A 26,693-nucleotide genomic window follows, 5' to 3' on the forward strand; every position below is an offset into this window, starting at 1 on the left:
GATGTCCCTATCTGCTTCTGAGTGGGGTTGAGCAAGGCCACTGGGGCTCATCTCAGTTTTTCTCCCCTAGCTCTGTTTGACATGAGGCGGCCTCGAGCCCTTCACGGGCCAGCCTTCAAACCTCAGTTAGTCACTACTCATATCGAATGAGATGACTACCGCTTTGTGACATGACACAAAGCCTTGTGATGTAGCCATTGCATATGCGATGCTTGGGTATATGGGATGAATGTATGAATTATGAATGAATGTATGAATGCATGCATGTGAATGGATGAATGAATGATCATGCAATGGAAAAGAAAAAGTGGGGGTCAGTAAAGTTACCTCAATGGCTCGAGTGACGGGTTCAGGGAGCTCTTACCGAATATGTCCGTGTGGGGTCTGGGCCCAACATTCGTGATGGAGCCAGCGCAACCTGCATGGGGTATCCCACTATTCCCTATCCATCTCTCGACAGCGGCCTGAGTTGTTCGATCGACTTGGGTGACTTGCCGGCCTCTCCTCGATGGAGATTCCATAGGTGGGCCCCTCTAAACCCTTCTCGAGAAGGTGGAGGCTAAAGCTCGAGGTGTGGAGACAAAGACTCTGATCATGCTGGTCAGCAAAAACACCATAGCTGCTGGGGCATAGGGTCCTAGCGGTCCGACCAAGTTTACTCAAAGTTTGTGCTCACACATCATGCCTCTTGTTTTTCAACATAAGGAGGGGTCGGGCAAAGAGAATGTCTACCGAATAGACACTCTCGCCAGCCCCTGAGCGATGTCTGACCCCCAGCCATTGCTGGGTCAGAGGCCCAGTAGTGAAATTAATGTGTAAAGTAAGGGTGCTTGTCTCTCAGTAGTGACCTTGAGCCATTGATCGACCTAGGCACTGGTTTTATCTTGATGGTAAGAGTGATGGGTTTGGGAAGCCTTTACCAGATATGAGAAGGATCCAGGTCCATCATTCGTAACGGGGTCGGCATAACCCATGTGGGGCATCCCTCTATTCCCTACCCATTTCTTAGCAGTGGCCAAGCCATCCGATTGACTTGTATTACCCGTTGAGATAAGACTTTCCTACGGAGATAAAGGATGAGAATATCCCAGGCAAGAATTTAGTTAGGCAAATAAGCTAGGTAGAGAAACTTGTGACAAATGGACAAGCTCTTGAATTTCAGTATAGCAAACAACTTCTTAGCTCTTCTCCCCTTTTTGTATAAAAAGTTAATGCATTCCAACCCTTTCTGTCGTTAAGGTCATAAAAGCTCAGAGTGTGGGTGAGCCAATTCCGACCAGTTATACTCAGAGCTTGTTCCCGTAAACCTAGCTCCTAGGTCTTAACATAAAAAAGGGGGTAGCCACAGAGAATGTTTGCCAGATACATATGCTCATATCAGCCCCCGAGTGAGTTTTGACCCCTTACCATTGCTGGGGTCGAAGGTCATGAAAGATCAGGGAGTTTGATAACAAAAACTAATAAGAGAAAGTGTGTGTTTATTAGGGGTAAAAATGACGTAGCTGCTTGATGTTCTAGGCATTGACGAAAACTTCGCCGTCAATGGTCTTGATCTTGTAGGCGCCTAGATGGAGCACCTCTGCAACTATGTATGGTCTCTTCCATGATGGGGAGAGCTTGTGGTGGTCCTTGTTACTCTAGATGAGGTGGAGGACCAGGTCCCTGATGTTGAAGGCCCGTCCTCGTACTCGATGGCTATGGTACCGTCGCAACACCTACTGGTATTTGGTCGAGTGGAGGAGGGCAACATCACACGCTTTGTCCAGCTGGTCCATGTCATCCTCAAGGGAGGCCTCGACTCCTTGTTCATCATACTTCCTGATCCTTGGTGATCCATAGTCAAGGTTGGTCAGGAGGATGGCCATGAAACCATAGACCATGAAGAAGGGTGTGTAGCTGGTGGCTCGACTAGGGGTCGTCCTTAGGCTCTAGAGTACTGTGGGAAGCTCGGTGACCCACTATGCACCAAACTTGTTCAACCGGTTGAAGATCCTAGGATTGAGGCCCTATAGGACCATGCCATTTGCGTGCTCAACCTGCCCATTCATTCGGGGGTGCACGATGGTGGCCCAATCGACCCGGATGTGGTATTCATCATAGAATCAGAGGAACTTCTTTCCAATGAACTATGTGCCATTTTCCGTGATGATGGAGTTCGGGACTCCAAAGCGATGGATGATATCGAGGAAGAATAGCACGGCTTGCTCGGACTTGATCACGGAGATCGGTCGAGCTTCTATCCACTTTGTAAACTTGTCTATGGTGACAAGCAAGTGGGTGTAACCTCCAAGCACCCTCTTGAGAGGTCTGACCAGAACGTGCCCCCAGACCACGAATGGGCACATGATGGGGATCATTTGGAGCGCTTGGGCTAGGAGGTGAGTCTGTCGAGCATAGTACTGACACTCTTCGTAGGTGCGCATGATCTGCTCAGCATAGGCTATAGTGGTTGGCTAGTAGAAGCCTTGTTGGAATGTGTTTCCTACTAGGGTTCTAGACGTGGCATGGTGACCATAGACCCCACCGTGGATATCGCTTAGCAAATGCTTCCCTTGTTCGATGGGGATGCAGCGCTGTAGGATCCTAGTGTGGCTCTGCTTGTAGAGTTCACCCTCCACAAGGATGAAGGACTTGGCATGACGTGCGAGCCATTGAGCCTCCGTCTTGTCCATCGATAGTGTGTCACGGAGGAGGTAGTCGAGGTAGAGCATCCTCCAATCGACCAGAGGGTCAGGCTCTATCGCTGGGTCCTCTTTGAGCTCCATGACTTCGGGGCCGGATGGAGCCAATGGTTGGTTAGCCCTCGAGCCTAGAATGGGTGGACCATCACCAGCTTGTTTTGAGCCCTCATATCGAACCAAGGGCTTATGCTGATCACTGGTGAAGACGCCCATCGGCACCGGCTCTCGACCGAACACCGCTTTTGCTAGTGCATCGGCCGCCTCGTTGAGACGCCTTGGGATGTGATTGAGCTTGAGGCCATCGAACTTGTCCTCTAGCTGGTGGACTTCTCGGTAGTACATAGCCATCTTGGCATCGTGGTAGCTTGACTCCTTCATGACTTGGTCGATGACCAGCTAGGAGTCGCCCCTAACATTGAGGCATCAGATGCCCAACTCGATGGCGATGCGTAGGCCATTGATGAGCGCCTCATATTCAGCCACATTGTTGGAGGAGGGGAAATGAAGACAAACCATGTACCTCATGCATACCCCGAGGGGTGACACAAAGACCAGCCCCGCACCGGTGCCTTTCTTCATTAACAATCTGTCAAAGTACATCGTCTAGTACTCTTGGTCGATGATCGCTGGTGGCATTTGGACCTCGGTCTACTCTGCTATGAAATCAGCCAACACCTAAGACTTGATGGCCATTCAGGAGGCATACGCAATGACCTAACCCATCAGCTCGAGTGCCCACTTCACCATTCTTCCTGTGGCATCTTGGTTTTGGACGACCTCACCGAGGGGGAAGGACGTCACAACTGTCACCGGATGTGACTCGAAGTAGTGGTGTAGCTTCCTATTGGTGATGAGGACAACATACAAAAGCTTCTAGATTTGAGGGTAGTTGGTCTTAGAGTCGGATAGGACCTCGCTAATAAAGTACACAAGACACTGCACTTTTAGGGCGTGCCCCTCTTCTTCTCGCTCCACTACTAGGGCTACGCTGACCACTTGCGTGGTGGCTGCAATGTAGAGCAGAAGGGGTTCCCCATCGATAGGAGGAACCAAGATCAGGGCCTTTGTCAGAAGTTGCTTGACCATGTCAAGTGCCTCTTGGGCCTCAAACATCCATTCAAAGTGGCCGACCTTCTTCAGAAGTCGATAAAGGGGGAGACCTCATTTGCTGAGGCGCGAGATGAAGCTGTTGAGCGTGGCGAGGCACCCTATAACTCGTTGTACCCCCTTTATGTTCTGAATTAGGCCCATCTTTGTGATGGCTGAGATCTTCTCTGGGTTGGCTTCGATGCCACACTCAAAGACGATGAAACCAAGCAGCATGCCCCTTGGGACCCCAAAAATGCACTTCTCGGGATTGAGTTTGATGCCGTTCGCTTAGAGTTTAGTGAAGGTCTGCTCAAGATCGGCTATGAGCTGGTCAACCTGTTTGGACTTGACCATGATGTCATCCATGTAGGCCTCAATAGTCCACTGATGAGGTCCCTGAAACATTTGAGCATACAACGCTGGTATGTGGCCCTCGCGTTCTTCAGACCGAACGGCATTGTGACGTAGCAGAATGATCCGAAGGGGGTGATGAAAGATGTCATGAGCTAGTCGGACTCTTTCATCATGATTTGATGGTATCCGGAGTACGCATCAAGGAAGCAGAGGGTTTCGCACCCTAAGGTAGAGTCGACTATTTGGTCTATGCGCGGCAAAGGAAATGGGTCCTTTGGGCACGCTTTGTTAAGACCCGTGTAGTCAACACACATCCTCCATTTCCCACTCTTCTTTTATACAAGAACGGGATTAGCTAACCAGTCTGGGCGGTACACTTCCTTGATGAATCCGGCCACCAAAAGCTTTGCGATCTCCTCGCTGATGGTCATGTGTTTCCCCTCGTCGAAGCGATGTAGGCGCTGCTTCACCAGCTTGGGGCCTGTGCGGATCTTTAAGGCATGCTCGGTGACTTCCCTTGGAATGCCTAGCATGTCTGAGGGTTTCCACGCAAAGATGTCTTTGTTGGCGTGGAGGAAGTCGATGAGAGTGCTTTCATATTTAGAGGAAAGCGTGGTGCCAATGTGCACCACCTTGCCTTCGAGGCTACCAGGATCTATGAGAACCTCCTTGGAGCCCTCCACTGGCTTGAAAGACTCGGTTGACCTCTTGGGGTTGGGTGCTTCTTTGGTGACCTCCTTCCTCATGGCCACGAGCTCTCTAGAGGTGACGATTTCCATGGCGTGATCGCAGCACTCGACCTCGCACTCATAGGCATGCTGGAAGGAGGTGCTGACAGTGATGACCTTGCTAGGGCCCGGCATCTTCAGCTTGAGGTAGGTGTAGTTGTGGACGGCCATGAACTTCGCGTAGCACGATCGTCGTAGGATGGCGTGGTAGGTTCCATGGAACCCAACCACTTCGAAGGTAAGGGTCTCCATCCTATAGTTGGATGGACCCCTGAAGGTGATGGGCAGATCGATCTACCCAAGTGGCACGGCCTACTTTCTAAGCACAATGCCATGGAAAGGCGCTCCGGTTGGTCGGATGCATGCTCGGTCGACACCCATAGCGTTGAGCATCTCGGCGTACATGATGTTAAGGCCGCTGCCTCCATCCATTAGTACCTTGATGAGCTAATTTGTGCTAATGATCGGGTCGACTACAAGCGGGTATCTCCCTGGTTGTAGGATGCTTTCTGGGTGGTTGGCCTGGTCGAAGGTTATGGTGGACTCTAACCACCGGAGGAAGGTAGGCGTGGCCGGTTCGGTCGTATAGACCTCGTGGTGTGCGACCTTCTGCCGATGCTTGGAGTCATAGGCCACCAACCCTTCGAAGATCATGAGGCAGCCATCTGGTGTCAAAAAACCACCATCCTTCCCCTCGACGTCATCAGTGGTTGGGTCAGGGTCCTTCCCATGCTCCCCTTTGTTGGAGCCTCCGGACAAGAACCGCTTCATGAGGCCATAGTCCTTGTACAGATGCTTGATGGGGAAAGCATGGTTCGGGCATGGCCCCTCGAGTAGCTTCTCAAAGTGGTTCAGAGTAACCTCCATGGGCTTCCGACCACCGCTGCGGTCGACGGTGGCCACGAGTGAGCCCTCGCACCGCTGCTTGTTCTTCTTCTTGGTGGGACAATTGGAGGCGCCTTCACCGATGTCCTCGTCCCACCTCGCCTTGCCCTTGAGGCGGTCGAAGATCGCTCTGACCGCTTCTTCGCCTAAGGCATGGCTGGTGGCAATGTTGAGAAGCTCCTTAGTGGTTCATGGGCCCTTACATCCTAACTTGTGAACCAGGGACTCGTAGGTGGTCCCAGACAGGAAAGCTCCTATAACGTCGGCGTCGGCGACGTTAGGTAGCTCGTTGCACTATCGGGAGAAGCATCGGATGTACCCACAAAGGGTTTCTCCAGCCTTCTGTCAATAGTTCTTGAGGTCCCATGGGTTCCCAGGGCACTTGTATGTGCCCTGGAATGTCACAGAACCAACAAATTTATAAGAGCACAAGTACAAAAACAATCGTCGAAGCGATCAAATTCTCGCACTTGAGCCCATATAAACCCGGTAGTCAACTGAAACCACGAAAGATTTCAAACCAACTTGCATACAACCAAGATCACAGTAATTCAACATAACACATCGTACGTTACAACATTTCACAAACAGTTTGCAGATAGATTACAACACATCAGAGTCATAGTTATTACAAACCAAGTCTTGTAAAGTAGCGGAAGCAAATAGTTTAACACACACACACGAGTTCGAATACAAGTACCAGTTTGCTGATCACATCCCACAAAAGCATTTGGATAAGATAAACAGAGATCATGCCCGTGATCTAGTCTTCGTCACCCGCTGGGTGGAGACAATACTTACAGAAGCCCTGATAAAGAAGGTCATCTGCAACAAGAGAGAATAGACCCTGAGTACGAGAATGTACTCAGCCAGACTTACCCGTCGGAAACCAAAACAAATGACATCAAGGATCATGCATAGCTTAATTTAGTGGATCTGGCTAACACTTCCTTTTGGCGGAAAAGCATAAGTAATAATGATTAATTTTTAACCTGAGCTAGCAGTGACTTTAAGCCATTAACCTGTCATCTATATTAGCACCTGTACTAAGCAATCACTTGAGTAAGATGCAAACATTATTAACCATAGCAGGTATAGATCGTGGCAACATTATCATCATTATTTATTTAACCATATCGTTAAATTAATTGAATCTACGTTGTCGTTGCTCAGTCAAGTTCTCACTATCCAGGAGAGACGGCGATTCGAATCAATTCCTATCCAACTAGAGGGGTATTCCTAAACACACACCCTGCTTCCCCCATCAGGGTCACAATCAAGTCACCTTTGACACAATTCAGGAGTCACGAGTCCAAACAGATCGACATTCCTAGAGAACCACTCTACCAAGGTTGATCGGGACTCTAACCTGCCTTGGGCTAATGCCAATGGCTCTCCACACATCCTTACTACCTCTAGAATGCGCGCCACTGCTCGCATTCCCGGCCTAAGTCGAGCTACTAGGCTTCGTGGTCGGAACGAGTTATCCGGCCAGCTAAGTGTTAGGCTACGTTCAACATGACATGAGGACGTACAGCGTATCAGTCCTTAAACGACACAGACAGAGTCACTATGTCCAACCCTACACAAGACTCCGCTCGGTCTTCATTCATTATTAACATGGTTCTTTTCTATGATAGCAAATATAGCCAACCATGATCCACCTCATCCTAAAGCTCACAGGTGACAGGAAATCACCTGACTTCTACTGCACTAAGCATGACTAAGCATTTAACCCGTTCCTGAACTTAAATAGGATTCAAGTGCGATATCTGGACAAGGATAGATATATAATGCAATAATTGGTTCCAACCAATTCCTATACTTAATGCATCATCAACAATAAAAGATACTCAAGATATTTGTAAAAACATGGGAGACTTAGAATGCTCTGGGACTTCCCTTTTAGGAAAGAGGATGGGCGGTGGTCAGGGCACTCGGGCAACTCCTCCTCGGCGTCTGCTTCATCGGTTGCCTGAACCTCGGGCTCCTCCTCCTAGCTCGCTCCCTCGAACTCTAGAAGCGTCGCTCCCTCGAGCACACCTATTGCATGTATGCGCAAGATAAATATCATGGATGCACATGAACGAAGTTAGGGATGCTCGGGGAATGCACATGCTTACTGCAGTCCGCATATTCTAACTTAAGCTCTATTCAAATCACTTTAACTTACCAAGTTTATACAATCAAATGTACAATTGCTCATCTTCAGTTAAGGACCTAGTACCTGCACCTAAGCATGTTCTCAAGTTAGGCTAGCACCTAAACAATCAACAAGAACATTGCAACAAAGCATACACGCAAACATTCGTATTTCAGCAAAACAGTGACTATACAGTGATATAGTAAACTGATCATAACCGGAGATCTACAAATCGAAATGACAAGCAACAAGACAATTTGGAAAGATTATGAAATTGACTACAATTCATTTTCAGACCTCAAGGCATGATTCCAACCTTTACTAGGCTGAATTTACATAACCACACAATCAGGTCCAAACAAGACTGAGAGCAAGCAAAACTGTGATCCAACTTTGAATGACTGTAGCTCCTAAACTACTAGGCCAAATGCCACCAAATGTTGACAGGAGCTAGATACATAAGTTATCTACAACCTTTGTATTCACCACTTTCCTAGAAAACCAAATTATCATGGTGAACTTTGTAAAGTTCCGAGAACTGTCCAGAAAGACATAATGCAAGAAAATATTTATTAACTTATGTTGTAAACATATAATTGGACAAAACCAACTTCACTCACTTATCACACATATCACAAGAACACAAAAAAGTAAAGTGTTCACCACCAATTCATTTCTTTTAATGCCTTTCTTAATTTATTTAATTATTTAAGAGGAATGATAAACATATATAAAAACTACACCATTTAATCTACAAATATTACAGTAGGTACTACATGCTCTAAGTAGGCTACTGTAAAAATGTCACATTATTTGAGCAAGTATAACATCTTACACAAAAATGACAAGGCATAAAGGATTAAAATAAAATAAATAGGAAACCCTAGTGAAAAGTATCAAGCAACAGATTTTATTTTTTTCTTAGCATCCTTAAGGTACTAGGACAACCTCCAATAAATTTCATGAGCATTGGATTCATAGATAAATTACTAAAATTCACACAAGGATCATCTAATTATAAAAGGAAAATCTATAACTCAAAAACTATTTATGCACTGACTCTCAAATGTTTACCAAAGCTTCTACTCATCAAGAAGAGCTCACCATCAAAATTTCATAATTTTTGGAGCACAGGAACTCAAGATATAAATTAAACAAGTTTCCATTCATTTAAAAACACATTTCAAGTTTCAATTTAATTCTTCTAGAAATTCTACTGCAAGTGTTCATGTTATATTTTTTCTAAATAGTACACTTCACCATGATCCTAACAAAATTGGAACCACCCAATTTGGATCTACAAAACTGGAGATACAATTTTTACAAAATAGCACTCAAATCTGAACAAATGAACTATCCTTCAAATTTTAAGTCACTGACAGGCGGGACCCATCGGTCAGAAACAGGGGAGGCGGCTTGGGATAGCGCGGAACCGGTGGAGCTCGCCGATGGCGACATCTTTGGCGACAAGGAGGGTACCTCCGTGCTCACCATGATCTCCCGAACCGATTGACATCCTAACCCTAAACCCTACCAGCCTCTAGGTGCGTCGGCCATGGCGCACGACGGCTCGGCCATGGCGCACGGCAGCGCTCCAGTGAAACCCGGTGCTAGGTGCCTAGACAAGGTGAGCATCAGCTTCTAGGGACCAAGGTGGACCTTCCTACGCTACTGCTACTGGCTGCGGTGAAGCGGTCGAGCATGGCCGCATGAGGTCACCGGCGGTAGCCATGGCGCGGTGGTGCGCGGCCATGTTCCAGCTTGGCTGGACCAGCAATGTCAGTAGCGTCATCACCAGAGCATCTACACGTGATGTGGAAGACGAGACAAGAGCTAGGGAAGGAAGAGAGGTGGCGTGCTGTGCTGGCCACGGTGGACCGCGAGCGCGGCAGCGCTCCGGTGAGCTTTGGCCGGGGCGGATTTGGCAAAAGCCGCTTACCTAGAGCTCAGCTGGCTTAGAGAGAATGTCTCCGAGGCTCATGAGGTGCTAGCAGAGCTGTGGCTAGAGTGGTGTTGGCTGTGGTGCAGTGGCAAGCTTGCGCGAGCTCGGTGGAGCAAATGGCGACAGCGGTGGCTTCAGCGGCTCAGGCGCGCGCGGGGGTGAAGCAAATGGAGCAGGGGCGTAGCCGGGGTGAGCGCGGGCGTGACGTGGAGCGCCGAGGCCCGATGTGGCCTGATCGAGTAGGACATCAGCGGCACGTGGCGTACACATGGCATTCAAACGCTGCCGTGGTCGGCCACTGTCGTGCGCTGGAGTTTAGCCATCAGAGCATCGATTCCGACCTGACAGCGTACATTCGTAGCGTTCAAACTCCTAAACTGTGATGATCTAGCTCATGGCGTAGTTGCAAAGTTGGAGATCTACATGAGGACTACAACTTTTACAATTGGAGCTCGAGCTAGTTCAGCTTGGTTTGGGAGATACAAGGCTCCAAACATCGACACATGAAACTGAAAACCAGTTCCAAGACTTAGAAAATTTCAGAGTTTCTAAATAGATCTCAAAACTGACTTGTGGGCCCTTTTGAGCATGTTCTGCACATTTTCATGAGATGATCATAAAATATCTTTTGTTCCTTATAAAATTTTCTACAACTTTTCTTTAGGTTGCTCAGACATGCAAACACTCTAAGTTGTACTTTTTAAACAGTCAAACACAAGAGCTCTAGGGGCCAACACAAGTCAAACCATTACTTGAAAGCATAATTAGACCCTATGGTCAACATGAACATTGTTCCTAATGACATTCTAAGTGTAGCTAAGTTGTTTAAGAGGATAATTAGCCACACCACACATTGATCACACCAAAATCAAGCATCACATGCATTGAAACAAGGAAAAATAAGTGAATTGCTACTTTTGTTTCAAAGCCATGTTTCATATGTTTCATGAGTTTGTTGCATGGTACTAGCTATCCTTGTTTCACTAAAGTATGTGACATGTTTCAAAAGTGAATTGCACATGTTGCACTTGAGTGTTTCACACTATTCATTTCCTAAAGCATACACACATGGAATATAACAATATGTTGCAATGTTTCAAAAGCATGTTTCATACAATCTAAGCTCATGAATGGATGAATGATGCTCACATTTATGAAATGCAAGTGCAAATGTGGAAGCCAAACACCTGGGGTGTTACATGGAAGTTCCCCACGAAGATCTCCTTTAGGTTCGCCCAACTTTGGATTCTGTTGGACGAAAGGTGTTCCAACCATGTTCATGCCGAATTGGCCAAGAACAATGGAAGGTTGCGGATAATGAAATCATCATTATCCACACCACCGGCTTGGCAGGCAAGCTGATAATTCTTGAGCCATAGTCCAGGGTTCGTCTCCCTAGAGTACTTCAGGATTTTGGTTGGTGGCCGGTACCTTGGCGAGAAGGCAGCGTTGAGGATGTGTCGACCGAAGGCCTAAGGCCCCGGCAGGCCAGGGCTCAGGCTTCGGTCCTCGCCACTATTGTAGCATCTGCCACGACGAGGGTGATAGCCGTGGCTAGCTCCCTCTCTCGGGTCATCATGGGTATGCCTGCGGGCATCGAGGGTGTCACATGCGTCTCGGTTACGGCTGAGACGTTGATGCACTGGGACCACGGTGCACTGCCTACCGCTTGTGGCTCCTGGTGCACTGACACGTCCCTGCCAGGGTGCTATGAGGGCGTGCATTGGCTAGCGTTGAGCTCGTGTCACTAAGACAACAAGCTCTTGGCCTGCTGCGTCGCTGCACGCTTGAGCAGCGTGCGAATCTCATGGTGGGCCCGACGATTCTCGGGCATCATGGGCCCTAGAAGCCCACAGAGGAAGGCTGTCGCAGCAGTGATGTTCAGGCTTGTCCGAGTGAAATGTGGGAGGGCTTCACCATCGGTGATGATCCTCCAGTTCACGTCGTAGGCCATGGTGCGCGTGCGCCCACCGTCTCTGTGGCGCTCGATTTCTCGATCGAGCTCCGTGCGTTCCTGCTCGAGCTGGAGTCATGCTTCCTCAAGCTCTCGGTGTCAGGCCCTCAGCTGCTCCACCTGCATGCAAGGTGGGGCTGTTGTCTCCTCCTTGGCCTCATCATCGAGGTCATTTGTCGGGGTAGCCTCCTCCTCGTGGATGCTTTTGACGTGTCCCTTGGGGGTACCTGTCATGAAGCATTCATGAGAAGGGTGATGGCTCCCCCTACTAGAGTCAGAGCCAGAGGGTGACTCTAGATCCTCTACAAGGAGGTCGTGGAAAGATTTCATGACATGTTCGATCACCCCCACGAACTCATCGTTAGCGGGGGATGGAATCATGCGTTGCGCCACAAGGTGGCCAATGGTCTCTACGGCGTTGTGGAGACCGAACGGGAGCACTGTTGGGGCACTCCGGATGAGGCATTCTGGGGAGAACGGCTCTCCCCTGGTAAGTTGCGCCATGATGTTGGTGAGCGAGAAAGTGAGGTGGCATAGATCCTCCTAGGACGGTTGGGGCCCTAGGAAGACGCCGAGCTGATGCTCCAACCTCCCGTAGTTGAAGTCGAGGAGCTAGCCGCTTTTGGGGGCGCGGGCCTCCAACACATGCAGTCACAGCTCCTCAAGCATCTCAGTGATCGCGTCGAGGCAGGTGGAGTGGAAGGGTTGAACGACGACAGGCGCTTGCGCCAGCTCTCCCTCCGCCGTGATGATGAAGTCCAGGTCCCCAAAGCGCATGTCTGCGCTCGGGACCTAGCTAGTGCCGTGACTAGCCATCAGTGGCCTGATATTAATGTCGGGACGCGCAAAGGCCCCTTTCTAGCGTGCAAACTATCGGTGTTTCGAGTAAATACCAACGAGTAAATTTGTGTTATTGTGCGTCTGGCCCGGATGGTGTGCTAAGAAGACACAAGGTTTATACTAGTTTGGGTAAAATATCCCTACATCTAGTTTGTGGCTGTGGCTCATATTACTAACACTAAAAAGTTCATAGTAGGGGTTACAAATAGGTGAGAGAGGGACATGTCCTAAGTCTCTGATGGAAAGATTGAATGGGTGTCGAGAGCTCGGTCGCTGCTTAGCAATGTGTTTGAGGTTCGATGCTAGTGATTCTGCTGTGATGCGGTGTGGTGTGTGATACGGTGAATTGATGCCCCTTAGTGGGACACCTTGCTTTCCCTTTTATAGGCCAAGGGAAAGCACAGGTTATAAGTGGGAGAGAGAAGGAAAATGAGAGGCGAAAGAAGCCCTTTAGGGTCGCCGGCCTTTCTCTTCCTCCGTGCGGGTCCTGCTGACATGGCAGGTAGCGACAGGGACAGCCCCACGCCAGGCGCCTGTCCGCTGACACCTCCATACCCTAGCGTTGTTAGCGGGTCATAACATCACGCTCCATCCCGATGGACGGTGCGGCGAACCAGCGTACAGGGAGTGGGCAACATAGTGACTACACGTCCGTCACTGTGGGCAATGTGAGTCCCCTGGAATGACATGTCATGGGGACGGGTCGTACTGAAACATGACTGCTCCCTGCATGATGCCAGAAGTTTGACCTTGGGTAGTACCTTCTGGCCTAGGGTAGTTGGCGGCGGTGTGAGCTTCCGTTAGGAACCGTGTCTGAGGGATCGGGCGAGGTGGAGCTAGCCCTCAGACGTTGGGATAGGAGGACCCAGCCCTCAGACGTCGGATGAGGCGGACCCAGTCCTCAGACGTCAGCGCGAGGCGGAACCAGCCCTCATACATTGGGTGAGGTGGAGGCAACCCTCAGACATCGGGTGAGGCGGAGCCAGCCCTCAGACGTCGGGCGAGGCGGAGCTAGCCCTCGGGGGTCGGGCGAGGCGGAGCCAACCCTCGGGAGTCGGACGAGGCGGAGCCAACCTCGGGGGTCGGACGAGGCGGAGCCAACCCTCAGACGTCGGGGAAGGTGGAGCCATCCCTCGGGGGTCGGACGAGGTGGAGCCAACCCTTGGGGGTCGGGTGAGGCGGAGCCCGCGGTCTCAGTGTCCACCGAGGCGGAGCCAACCCTCGGGGGTCGGACGAGGCGGAGCCCATGGCCTCGGTGGTTGGATGAGGCAGAGCCCAGCAAGAGGTGTAGTCGCGCTCTTGTCTGTTCGGATGAATCAACGTAGATGGTTATTAGCTCCTCCTCTTCGGGTACCCTAGTATTGGTCCTTGACAAATACCCTCTAACTTTTAGCCCCTCCCTGGTGAATGAAACACCATGATATGAAATTGGTGGTAAGTCAATGCATGACTCCACCCCACTAAGCCTCAAACCGTGGTGTCCACACTATTTGGGTGTTTGTAAAATTAATGGCTATATGTGCCGTGGCTAGATATGTTCATTTAGTCGGCTGATTATCCCATTTAAGTGACCATTTAGCTCAAATAAATGGCTAAATGATATAGTTTAGTGTTTATACGAACATAAGCTACATGCTACTACATCTCTAGTTAGTGCAAAGGCGGAAGATCATATTTGGTTCGATGGTGACTACAAAGTATGGTGAAATACAAAAGGTGATAAATGTCTAGTTTATTTGTAAGCAAAGCATAAAAATAGTAGGAAATGATATGGAATCTAAAGTAAGGCAACTTATGGTGTAGTATGTTCGATCTATGGTCACACAATCCTGGCATGGGAAACAAAGGGTGCATATCTTGTGCAGATGGAGCAAATACACCATTTGACCCAGGCCTTCAAAAAAATTGAAACTTAGCACATGCACATCCATAGTTCATCTAGTGTACTTTGTTACAAAGTTGAGATTTAAAGCCATTTTTTCATGTACCACATTTGTCCTGAACTTTGTCATTTTCATGATATATTTTAATCTTTGCCACAAAGTACATATATATGGATGAGCTATATGTATGTGCGAAGTTTCAAAATTGTTTGAAGTACGAATTCTTTGGTGTATTTGCCCTGTTTGCAACATGAGTTGCATTTGCGCAAGATATGTGCCCACTTGGGGAAACAAAGAGATGGATGATTGAGATGTGCGATAAATTTCATTGCAAAAACCGCTTGGTTCTCATCTTCCTTTTTTTTGTGAGACGGGGTTCATCTTCCGGTTTTATGTACACATCTAATTGGCATGTCAAGCATCAACTATCAAAGAGCTAATGACTAGCTACAGTCAATAGCTTTGAAAAGTATGTCTTGTCATTAACACATAAAGAAGACTAATAGAATGTACTTTGGCGAGGAACACTGCAGCATATCCGGCAATGCTCAGCCATACGTGACACCATCAACTGAATCTACGCATACAGTGTTGGAGTAAGTACAGGACGCCACACATATTCTTCTGCTCCATAAAGCAGGCCAAAAACTACCAGTATCTTTTATCTTTTTGCCCCAATATAGAAGTGGGATATTTTTGCATTTAATGAAACTGCTAAGTAAACTTATGAAGTGTTTGGTCTAAAGAATCACCTTATCTAGAATGAAATGGTCCATCATGGAGTCATTGCATCAGGATAAATCCATTTCTCGTTATTAAGCTAACTTGTGAGGGATTATGTGGCAACAGACTAATAGATTTCATTCCTCGAACCAAACAAAAATATAAGGAATGAGAAGCCCTATTCCTTAAACTAAACACGTCCTTGGTGAACCAAATCCACTTGGAGAGTAACAGTAGTTACCCCTGGTGAACTTAGTAATACCACAGTTGGAACCTGGACACCCAGCTGCAGTTCTTTAGTAATCCTGGAATTTGCTATTTCTTGATTGATTTTTCCTTCAAGAAGTTAGTACATCAGTGGTGTTTCTGTCTCTTCCCCTCTTCAGAGGGAGCAAAATGAAAGAAGAGGGGAGGGGGGGGGGGGGGGGGGGGGGGGGGAGACAATAAATGGAATACAATCTTGGGTATTACTATCTGCTAGAGTAGGCAGGCTCAAGTGACGCGCTCACTGGTTTAAGGGGGTTCATCTAAAAATAGACCCAAAAAAAAAACTGAACAGAAGAAGAAAATTTTGCTCAGTGGTGTGTAGGCTTATGACCCCTTGGACCATAGTAATCGACATGAATCTCTGGCAGACCGTGGCCAACTCGATCTTTTTCTTCAGAAATGCTTTCCTCCATTTTACCACCAGATGGCTCATTGTCAGTGGACCTCACTCCCATCTCCCCAGGTTTCTGAAATAACCAAAGAATGCACAACAGTTAGGAACTGCAGAAAGAATCACTGCACGGTATGTATGAAATGCGCTTGCGAATAGCGGTTACTTACATGAACCATCTGGTTGTTGAATGCCTCATGGCTCTCTGCATCGAGCCGAATACCCTGCACCCTTGCCGTCACCAGGAACAGAACAATGACAACCACCACCAACGGCAAGGAGTTCTTCATCTTATCTCCGTGACTCTGTGTGAGGATCTTGGAACAGTTCAGTAGTGAAGCTCAGTTGGAATAGTGAAGACTGAAGAGCTATGGTCTTTGTTGCTTGAAGCTGAACCATTTGACTCAGAGATGAATATATACATCTTTGCTCTGGAACACTACCCTGGCCCCATCCAGTGATTGGTGTACTCATGTCTGCAGCAGAGGGGTTACCTGAAGTACCAATGCAAGATGTGGCCATAGTTTATGTTCTCTGTGCCGGCCTTTGCAGAGGTATGTCTGCCCAAAATATGGTCCTTGTTTAGGCCACTGGCCCCTGGATTAGGTGCTAATGCCATGCTTGAAAGTACCAAAGAGAATTATAATTTTGGCAAGTACTCTGCCTGGTTTCAGGTATGGCATACATCTGCCCCTAGAGGCCTAGAAACTTGTGTGTTTGTCTGTAGAGAAATGTACACGAGTGCGTATATTTGTTCGTGCATTCCTCCAATAAAGTTCAAGCGAACTAGTAAATTCGATTATTTTACTGGCATATCGAAAAGGCATTATTTTGACCTTGTTGCAAACAGACAACAATAGTCAGGCGACAACGATCGGTGTTTGCCCAACCTAACCAGTTTGCTTACATTGTTCTCAACTGTGTTCAGCTTCATAATTTTTGTATCATGGGAGTGAGACCACACAAGTGAACAATCATGTGAGAAGAACAGGAAATTTGACCCAGTCTTGACACATTTCAGTCAATGAATCATTTGTTACATGGCGCAAGATCAATTTCAAGTCTAGGCAGTGACATTTTTATTTACAAAAAAGGGGGCAAACATTACACAGTGAGCTAGGAACTCACAGCTTCTTTGCTAGATTTACTTTCATCTGCTTAAAATCTCTCACAAGATGGAGCTCAAATTTGTTGGTTCAATAACCAACAAGAATAATATCAAGTTTGTTGGTTCAATTACCAACAAGAATCGTAACGTGTGTCGCAGCAATGGGTATCAACTAACAACAATGAGGAGCCGAGATGACTACATACAATTACAACTCAGCAATGCAACACAGAGCCTAATTGTGACAAGAATTCGGTTACTGCCTTCCCAGGAGTATCCTGAGGCTATTGAGCCCTTCAGCTGATATGCTCCGTGCCACCCTACCGGGACGGTCCACTTTGACCTGAGGAGGGGCCTCTGGGTGGAACGAGACCAACACTGCAGTTAAGTTGTCAGTGGCCCCTCGCCTTATTGCCTCCTCAACGATTTCCTTGCAGCATAATTTCACATCGTTGTGCTCTTGGAGGCGCTTCCGTGCAAAGTCCACGGAGTTTTGATTTGAGAAGACATCCCAGATTCCGTCACTGCCAATTATCAAGAACTCATCGTCCTTTGTTAGTGTGATCATCTTGAGCTCTGGGTCAGCACTCAGGGGACCTCCTGGCTCGCCAACTTCTTTCATACCCTCAAGATGCCAGTCACCAAGCGCTCTAGTGACTCCTAGCAGACCATTCAGATAGCCATCATCCACATAGCCACCAAGCGATTCTATGCGCAATTTTTCACTGAGGCTACAAGGCCTGTGGTCCATGGACATTTCAATTGCAGTGCCACACCGGGAAAGAACTGCCCTGCAATCACCAGCATTAGCGACCAGAAGAGACCTGCACGAATCATGCGAATTTTTAGCATTGGCCATAAAAGTTCAACAGATAACAAGTGCAAATAAATTTAAATGTATAAATATAGTATAAAGTTAGAGAGTGACGCATCATAAATGGTGTGTGCCTTGGCAATTCTAAAACAAGATTACAAATCTGAAAAATTCTAAAAGAAAGTAGCAGATATTGGGTAAGCTGCAAACCTGTACCAACATATGAGGATCCATCAATGGTCTAAAGTTTAAACCATGGGCCTCTAAGCTTCCAAATCCCAAATTCTCATAAAATGGATGCAATAATGATTGAAGATTCTCAAGGAGAACAAACCGTGATTTATGTGTTTTTTTTGGAGCTCAACCGTGATTTATGTTGAGGACAATCAGTTCAATTTATATACGAACAGGTGAGTATCTAAAAGTCAAATCATCTTTTCCGGTTCACAATACCTCACCTAATATTAACTACTTTGCCTAAATATTTGCACACTTTTCAAAAAAGAAGAGTAAGCACATACCATCCTACGTTGGATAATTTTTATAAGAGTAAATTGCACGACCGGTCCTTAAAGTATTGAGCGGATTTCATCTGGGTCCCCAGACTACGAAATCGCACTTTGGCTCCCTAATGTATTTAAGTAATCTCATCTAGGTCCAAAATAGACACGATAAGGGTTAGAAGCTGATGTGGCCATCCATGTGGACATGATTTAACCCAGGCACCGCCACCTCGATGACTGGAAATTGACCTTGCCGAGGTGGCGGCGGTGACATGGCGTATCCTGATTGGAGGGAAGGTGTTTGTTGACTGTCGGTCAACAAGCGATCTGAACCGTCGGTTTTGGATCAGGCGGGGTAGGAGGAGTCGTCCTCCCCTGTAGCCGCGCTGGGGTGCTCTTTGGCGGCATCCTCGCTAGAGTCAAGGCGGGATGGCACTCCGGCGGACGATGATCTCTGGCGAGCGGTAGAGCAGGAAGAGGAGGCCATGGCGAAGTCGTCTGCGGCGATCTCGACGGCGGGGAGGCAGCGGGGAAGGGAATCAAGGTGGTGGGGCGGACGGTGGCGGTCTGGGAGCTCTGGTGAGGTCGAGGAGTGGAGTTGCCGGCTCGGATTGACATTGTGGAGTGGTGTAGAGGCCTCGTCGTGCTTCTACGAACCCAACGGAGGAGGAATCAAGTCTGGAGGTGAGCTGTGGACGAAGATCAGGAGCTCGGCTGTGTGCTTGGTAATGGCGGGGGCGGCGGCGGATTCGGGCGCTAGAGCGAGAGAGAGATCACAGGGAGGGGCGAGGCGGCGTGACGCAGCAGCAACAGGCGGTGGTGTGGCGGCGCGACGCAGCGGTAGCGGCAGGCGGCAGGCGCATGGCCAAGCTGCCACCGCTCTCCCGTGGTCGCTTGCCCCGATGCGACGGCAAGGCCTGCGGGTTGCACGCTCGCCCCTGCATGCCAGCGGTGGCGTGCACGACCGGCAGTGCACTCGCTCGCCTACCCCCGATACGATGGCGCGACCCGCATCCCCCACGCTCACCTGGTGAGCTCACAGGCCGGCGGCAGCTGGAGCTGGAAGACAGGGCCGTCCTAGTGGTGACTGGGCTGGAAGATCCTGGCCGCGCATGCCACATCTTAGGGTTTTGTACTTAAATCGTCCACATGGATGGCCACGTCAGCTTCTAACCCTTCTCGGGTCTATTTTGGACATAGATGAGATCACTTAAATACATTAGGGAGCTCAACGTACGATTTCGTAGTTTGGGGACTCAGATGAAATCCGTCCAATACTTTAAGGACCAGCGGTGCAATTTACTCTTTTTACAATTTGATTTAGAATTGTGTTACTTGGCATAAATAGAAGTCAACATTCAAATGTTTGCAATAAAGATTAGGACGCGTTGAAGACTAGATCTAGTACAGCACAGTTGCTGAACAGCCATGGTACTAGCGCTATACAACATTAAAAGGCAAAACTTAGGGCCTGTTTGGATCACTAGGGCTAGTTACTAGTTGGGGCTAAAAATTAGTCCAAATTAGCTAGAGCCAGCTAGCTAGTTAGCTAACAACTAGTAGAAAACCTATTAGCCCTCCTGCTAAGCTAATAATTAGCCCTTGTATCCAAACATGCCCTTGAAATGAGATGAAATATTGTACAGACATGATTGAACACTGTAGCTTTAGTTCTAAAAGATACTTGATACATTTTCACCAGATGTCCACTAAAATATTTCTTATGTAATCCATATGGTAGACATTGAACAATAAGGATTTGAGGAAACCGATTATATACATATACAGATCATGATATTAATAAAGAACTCTTAAATATCCTACGAAAAGCTGGGGATCATCATACTTATGACAGGAAAGTACCTTCCAAAAATCATTGCTGTAAGTGCAGTTGTGCCAGAGGATGTTGCTCTATGGAGAGAGCATGTCTCAGCAAACTGGCAATCAATCTGCATAAAGGACCTCCTCACAACCTTTTCAAGCTGAAGAGGGAAATCTGAATCTTCCACAATCACCCTTGGTAAATTATCACGAACAAAATGGGCAGCATCTTTTCCACCATGACCATCAAAGACCTGATTATTGAAATGGAGAAAATAGATACCTAAGAGAAATATCAAGTTTTTGTGAATCGTGCATGCAGAATGATAACGTGGTTATCTAGATGAGCAAGTGTGCAACTCAATGAAATTATCTGAGAGCACAGATCTGTATATTACTAGCTGTACATATGTAGAATAACTTTACTAAGACATGAATTTGTTCCATTGAACTTAAATAACTAACCAAGGAAAACAACTGCATACATCAAAAGAGGCAGACTCATTTTCTGGAAGGAGAAAAAAAAAACTATAAGCCTATTTTCAGCTTCTGATATTGCAATGAACTACACATATGATATACTTGACTCGATGAGTGACCTCAACGTTCTACTGCTAGGCTGGTGGCCTGGTGCAGTGCGGACCAAATTTGTTATTAAGTCCTCTTCTTTATATGGGGTATTCTAGATGTACTCAGAATTTACCATCAGCATAGACTGCTTATTGATGTGCGTGTTTGGCAATATGATTGGTCTATCAAACTAGGAAAGGTAAAATAGAAGTGGGTAAGATGGCATGTGTTTACCCCATATAAGGAAACAACTTCATTATCTAACGATGGGAAGCCAAAGTTCTTAGCAAGGTCTGGAATGCACACGTGGGTATCTTCCATGTATTGGCGACCTCCAATATCGGACCAATCCCCCGATCGGATTACTGGAACAAAATTGCTTAACTTCTGCCTGAAATCAGCAGAAGTTGTGTTTTCGCAAACTCTCTCCATCTGCATGTAAACAGGATCAGTGCACAAGAATGCAATACAGGAAGCACTGAATGTGAATCTATAGATAAGCTGATCTAAATTACATGAAATCACAAAGTCAAGTTAGTGCAAGTAGCATTGAACATACTAATATAAGGAAACTTCATTACTTCAATTAATCATAAACCCAAATCCAAATGGCTATCAATTCTACTTCGGTGCTTGCACTCAAACAAATTCAGAAGTTACCGTCAGAAAGAAGCACATTAAGCTATAGGAGACATTAACTCATCTATTTTAATGAATTAGTTTCCACCTTAGTTGGAACAGTAAATTTTTTTAGAAATAATTGTCCTTGATATGAAGAGCATCAGTGGCTAATATGATACAACAAGCAGAGCCTGAGTTCGTAAATTGATAAAAAACATCTGAACCTACAAGCTTCAGTACTATTTGGTTATTCCTTGGCACAAATTAATGCTGGCAATCAACATTACCAGTCTATAAAAGGACAATCCACCCATGACAGCAACACCCAAAATCCAATTACAGTAGCTCACAAGCCATGGAAGAAATATTCTAGCAGTTTCTATCACGATGTGGGTAGCAAGCCTTTCAAAATCAGTAGTAATCACATGGACCACTTCAGGAAAATGATGACTTAACTGGTATCAGCACGGAAAAAAACACGTTTTGTTTCATTACATTTCAGTCTTGATAGAGAAATCAAGTACATGTGCCGTTGGCAAGTACGTACTACTCTGAAGAAATTTCAGCTACAGTCAGAAATACAGGAAAAATATGCTGTCCTTCAAATATCCTGACATTTCCTGTTTGCTACGTACTATAGTCAGAAATTAGTTGTACCTCTCTGTCACAGCACCTCAGAATGAGCAAGCAAATGATCGGACAGTTTGACAAATTCAGTATACAGTACAAAATCGAAGCAACTTGAGAAATGGTGAAAAGCGTGGGCCAGCCGCAAATAACAACTGCCACCGTTCACCAGGAAACAGCTACCGAACATTCCAGCTAGTAATATACAATGCAAGAAACCTAACTCTGCCTTATTGAACAGTTCAAATCACCTTGTGATCTACACCTTCATTAGCGCCAACTAAACACGAAATCGCCTAGATTCTTGCAGAGGAAAAAAGAGACAGATGGTTGTTTCAAAAAAAAAAAAAAGAGACAGATGGATGAACAGAGGCGTGTACTCGAAGCAAAGACAATCATTGCTTCCTTTTGAATCCATCCTTTATACCAGGATCAATCACTCAAACGAACCGACAGAAAAGGGATACCAGATTCACAGATATACATCGAAAGTTTCATCCACATACGCAACAAAATAACTACCCAAAATCGAATTTTTAATTTTGCACCGAGCATTCGACACGAACCTGAGCCAAGGGAAACTTAGCGGGCTCCTCGACCCCTGCGTCACCAAAACCAAGCCTTTCCGCGTCCTCCGGCTCCTCCAGGCACATGGCACCGCCGTCAGGAAAGCTCTGCCTACGGCGGGCGTTCCTCTAGGCACGGGGCACAGCGCGCAGCTGGCGCTCCGCTGGTAGGAAGAAGAAACACGAGGTGGGAGGAGAGGACAGAGATAACAGAGAAGCAAAGCAAGTCAGTAGGGAGAGGAATAATTGGAGTGGGAGGCGAGGAGGGGAAGAGGAATCCGAGGAGGAGAGCAACACAGAAGATTCTTTGGGAATATCTGTAGGGAAAGAAAGAAATCCTGCAGTGAAAAGGAGATGGTGTGTGGGGGAAGGCAAGGGGATGGAGATTGCGGTGGTTGTTTGTTGGAGCTCGGATTTTTTTATGGAGGCAGTCGGGTGGGGACTGTGGCCACTGGCGACTGTGACTTGGCGAGGAGAGGAGAGAGAAACGGAGGTGCGGTGCGCTCCGGTCTGGCAGCAGAGTGAAGAGCCAAGGAGGAAGAAAGGCACGTGGTGAACAGGCGTCAGATCTGACGTGTTAGGATGTCACAACTCAAAGTTCTCGCCCAGAGTATCTTCCTACAGCCGGTTCGTTTGGTCGTGGCTTATCGTAAATGATCGTAAATTTCTAGTTAAAATAATATTTTTCTCTCACATAAATCAGCTAGCAGTACTTCTTTATGAACCAGCAACGATACGAACCAGCTAACCGAATAGGCTACTGAGTTTTAATAGATTCTAAGAACAGTTCGATCTTTAAGCAAAATTCACAATTGGGTAAGGGCGCGTTTGCGAGGGTGGCCGGACGGCCCGGCTGCACCCTCCAGCTGCAACTTCCCGTGTTTGCTGCCCTTCATCCCCAAGTGAGCCTGACCCATCTGATGCAAAAAGTCTTCTCTCCTGGCTCTGGGGAAGCGAAGAAAATGGCCGTTTCTCCACGGCCGGGCTGGTGGCAGCGCTCCCGTGGCTCGCTGCAGCGCTCACGCGAGGATGGAATCACCTCTCGAGCGTGTACGACTGCTCACCTCATGTGGCTGTGGCTAGGTCGCCATTCTTCCTCATCACCGATGCACGAACGCGTGGACGTCGTCTGCACAAGCCCCCCGTCCCGAGTCCCGACCATCCGTCCCCGGAGCTGGTCAGCTGGACCTTGTGGAGTCGGCGGCGATCGTGGCGGAGCTGGACCTGGTGAGCATCGCGGGCAGGTGCGAGGGCAAGACAGCCCCTGCAGTGCGGCCATCGTCAACTCCGGCAATGCCAGGCCGGCGCCGCGCCGCGTGGGGCCTGATGTGCCGCCGCCGGAGCCTCGTCCGTGTGAGGTCCACCACCATAGGGAGAGCGCCTCCATGGATCCGCTACGACCCAGTGAGATCTACCCGCCTGGTCTGGGAAGACACGGGGCCGCGTCGTCGCAAGTCGGGGAAGGACGAGGCCGCGCGCCGCCGGTCGGGGATGGAGCGGTGCGCCATCCTCAAGCTCATCGTGTCCGTCGAGGACGCCATGGGCAACGCCATGCGCGCCACCTCACTCTCCCTCGCCGAGCCGCGCTCCGCTACGTCGTCAATCGCGGGGCTCGCCAATGGTGGGCATCAGGTGGCGGCCTGCCGCACGGTGCGCACATGCGCGCGTGCTTGAGGTGCTCGCTTCCCGTGTCGCTTGTGGTGCTACCGTGGTCTGCGTCTTGGCACCGCGGCGGGAGGATGGCGAGGCATGCCTTCGTCGCGGCACCGAGACTGGAGGCGGAGCAAGTCGAGGTGGGATGACGTCGAGGTGGTGCTGAGGCCTGGCCGAGCGCGTGTGATGGCCTCGAGCTTGCCGGCGGCCATGGCCGTGGTAGAGCAGGCCAGGTGCTCGATGAAATGCCGATAAGGATGGAAAGTTGACGGTATGGTGGTAAGCCTACCAGAATGTTAGTGCAGAGTAGCCATATCTCCATTTGGGCTGGAAGCAAACACAATCTCGCTCGGGCCGGGCTCATTTGGTACAAGAGCGCAAACATGAGCAGTTGCATCCACCGGGGCAGGCCAGCTCAGGCCTGGACAAGTTGGGCGGGCCAGGCCGGCTAGGTACAGGGTCGCAAACGTGCCCTAAAAGTCTGAGAAAGATGAATTTGGATTGTTGTAAGACTAGAAAATCATGAAAGCCTTGTCACAAGTTACTTCGTTGGATCTCCTAGAGCTTTTAAAAGTTTTATTAGTTGGTTCAAACAATACATAAACTAAAATGATTACCAAACATCGTATAATTTTTATGAGAACAAAGTTTTCATTCTTAGGTCCTTGCACAGTGAAAATCTTCTAGTACTCCTCAAAGGTTCTTGTGTGCTTTTGGTAATTGAGTGACAACCTAGGTGGACTAATTATGTTTTTGTGAGATACACAGGTGATTAGTCCACAGGTACATATGTGTGAGCAACATATGCTATGAAGGTGAAAATAGCTTAGAGATGTTGCAAAGCTCACACATGTGATGATGAAGGAGCTTATTGCAAATGAGACATGGCATTGAGTCATGTGATCAAGGTGGAGAAGATCAAGATATGACTTGACTTGATGGACCAGTTGCAAGCGTGAAAGGCAAGTTGGAGGCTTTGGAGCGATGGACCGTGTGACGGTGAAGCTTAAGCAAGACATGACGTCGATGGATGAAGGCAACGGTGAAAAGCAAGTGAAGTCAAGATCGATGAACTAATATGATCACATGATGATATGAAGTGGATCATATCATTATTGATTGTGTTGATGCATGTGTTGCATCGATATTGGAGGAGATGGAATGGAATGTGCAATGCAAAGGTATAACCTAAGGCATTTTATTGCACCGGTCATAGATGTGTAGAGAAGTTTATGACCGGGTTTAGGATAGATGGCCGTACTATCAAGAGGGGCAAACTTGTTTACATATCGGTCATCTAGTGCCACTCGAGTGATTTAACTTTGCATCGTCGCTAGGATCGAGTGGCGTGGCAAGTTGAGAGGCTAGTCCTTTAGAAAATATTTGTGAAAAGCTAACACACATACACATGGTGGTGTACACTTGGTGGTTGTCGATAAAAGATGCTCGACAGACCACCGAGGGGTATCCCACGATGGTAGATTTGTTGTAGAGGTGAGCGAGATGGTAATAGAAACACCAAGACACAAGATTTAGACAGGTTTGGCCCTTAGTATGACGTAATACCTACATCCTGTGTTCTGATATATTGCATTAAGATATATCGATCGTGTCCACTAGGGGACCCTGGCTCTCCTTATATACTCTAGAGGAGTAGGGTTACAAAAAAGTAGCCTATTTGGTACTATATAATATCTTGCGGTGCACGTCAAGCAGCGCCGTGCACGCCTTGATCTTATGGGTTGAGCCACCTCTGATGGTGCGGCCCATGTCTTGTCTTGTGGATACCGGGGGCCATATCCCCACAGCTAGTCCCTGAGCCTGATAGTAGGTGATGTAGTCACGTGGTGCTAGGGTCAGTAAGTAGAAGACCAGCTGAGCAGGCAGCCAGTCTCCAGATGTAGCCTCGAGATGAGAACAAGCACATTCACTATAAGGTGAAGTGTGCCCACTTAGTCCCCGAGCCTGCTGGAAGATGAAGAATGAATCTTATAGTAGGGTCAAAGAAAAAGAAGTCTGAAAGCTTTGCCGACGTCATTCGACATGCGTGCATCAAGACCCTAGATGTGTTGCCCAAGATCAGCACCCTAATCCGAACAATATGGAGCAGCTTGATAGCACACCGATGAGACATAGCAAGATCTGACCACCAAGGGAGCACCGAGGAGTCCCTGGTGTCACTGGCGATGTTCGAGCACCGAAGAGCGAGGAGTCCCTAGCGTCGCTGGCGATGACCGAGCACCGAGGAGCGAGGAGTCCCTAGCGTCGCTAGCGATGACCGAGCATCGAGGAGAGAGGAGACCCCGGTGTTGCTGGTGATGTCCGAGCACCGAGGAGGGAGGAGTCCCCAGCATCGCTGGTGATGTCCGAGCATCGAGGAGCGAGGAGTCCCTGGCGTCGCTGGCGAGGTCCAAGCACCGAGGAGGGAGGAGTCCCTGACGTCACTAGCGATGTTCGAGCATCGAGGAGTGAGGAGTCCTTGGCATCGCTGGCGATGTCCAAGCACCGAGGAGGGAGGAGTCCCCGGCGT

The 26,693-nt window shown here is 48.1% G+C and overlaps 1 protein-coding gene across 2 annotated transcripts; it reads right to left on the bottom strand.

Annotated features, from left to right (window-relative positions):
* Positions 1–16,936: 16,936 nt before the first annotated feature.
* On the bottom strand, positions 16,937–23,031 carry LOC136527812 (probable protein phosphatase 2C 54). Of its 2 annotated transcripts, XM_066520656.1 has the most exons (4): positions 22,511–23,031; positions 20,931–21,128; positions 20,169–20,380; positions 16,937–17,812 (listed from the first exon to the last, which is right to left on the bottom strand). In XM_066520656.1, exons 1-4 carry the CDS (start codon positions 22,595–22,597, stop codon positions 17,245–17,247), a joined length of 1,065 nt encoding a protein of 354 aa, XP_066376753.1. In that variant the 5' UTR covers positions 22,598–23,031; the 3' UTR covers positions 16,937–17,244. The 2 variants fall into 2 exon arrangements, with proteins under 2 accessions (XP_066376753.1, XP_066376754.1); XM_066520657.1 differs by lacking the exon at positions 20,931–21,128.
* Positions 23,032–26,693: the final 3,662 nt, after the last annotated feature.

This window comes from Miscanthus floridulus, chromosome 19, assembly GCF_019320115.1.
Source record: "Miscanthus floridulus cultivar M001 chromosome 19, ASM1932011v1, whole genome shotgun sequence".
NCBI classification, from domain to species: Eukaryota; Viridiplantae; Streptophyta; class Magnoliopsida; order Poales; family Poaceae; genus Miscanthus; species Miscanthus floridulus.

Excerpts from the sequence above, each read along its gene's own strand:
- LOC136527812 (XM_066520656.1), bottom strand. The coding sequence starts at position 22,597 with ATGTGCCTGGAGGAGCCGGAGGACGCGGAAAGGCTTGGTTTTGGTGAC. Across the intron at positions 21,129-22,510 it reads CTAAGTTTCCCTTGGCTCAG|ATGGAGAGAGTTTGCGAAAA; the intron begins GTTCGTGTCGAA and ends GTTTACATGCAG. Across the intron at positions 17,813-20,168 it reads ACAGCAATGATTTTTGGAAG|GTCTCTTCTGGTCGCTAATG; the intron begins GTACTTTCCTGT and ends TGATTCGTGCAG.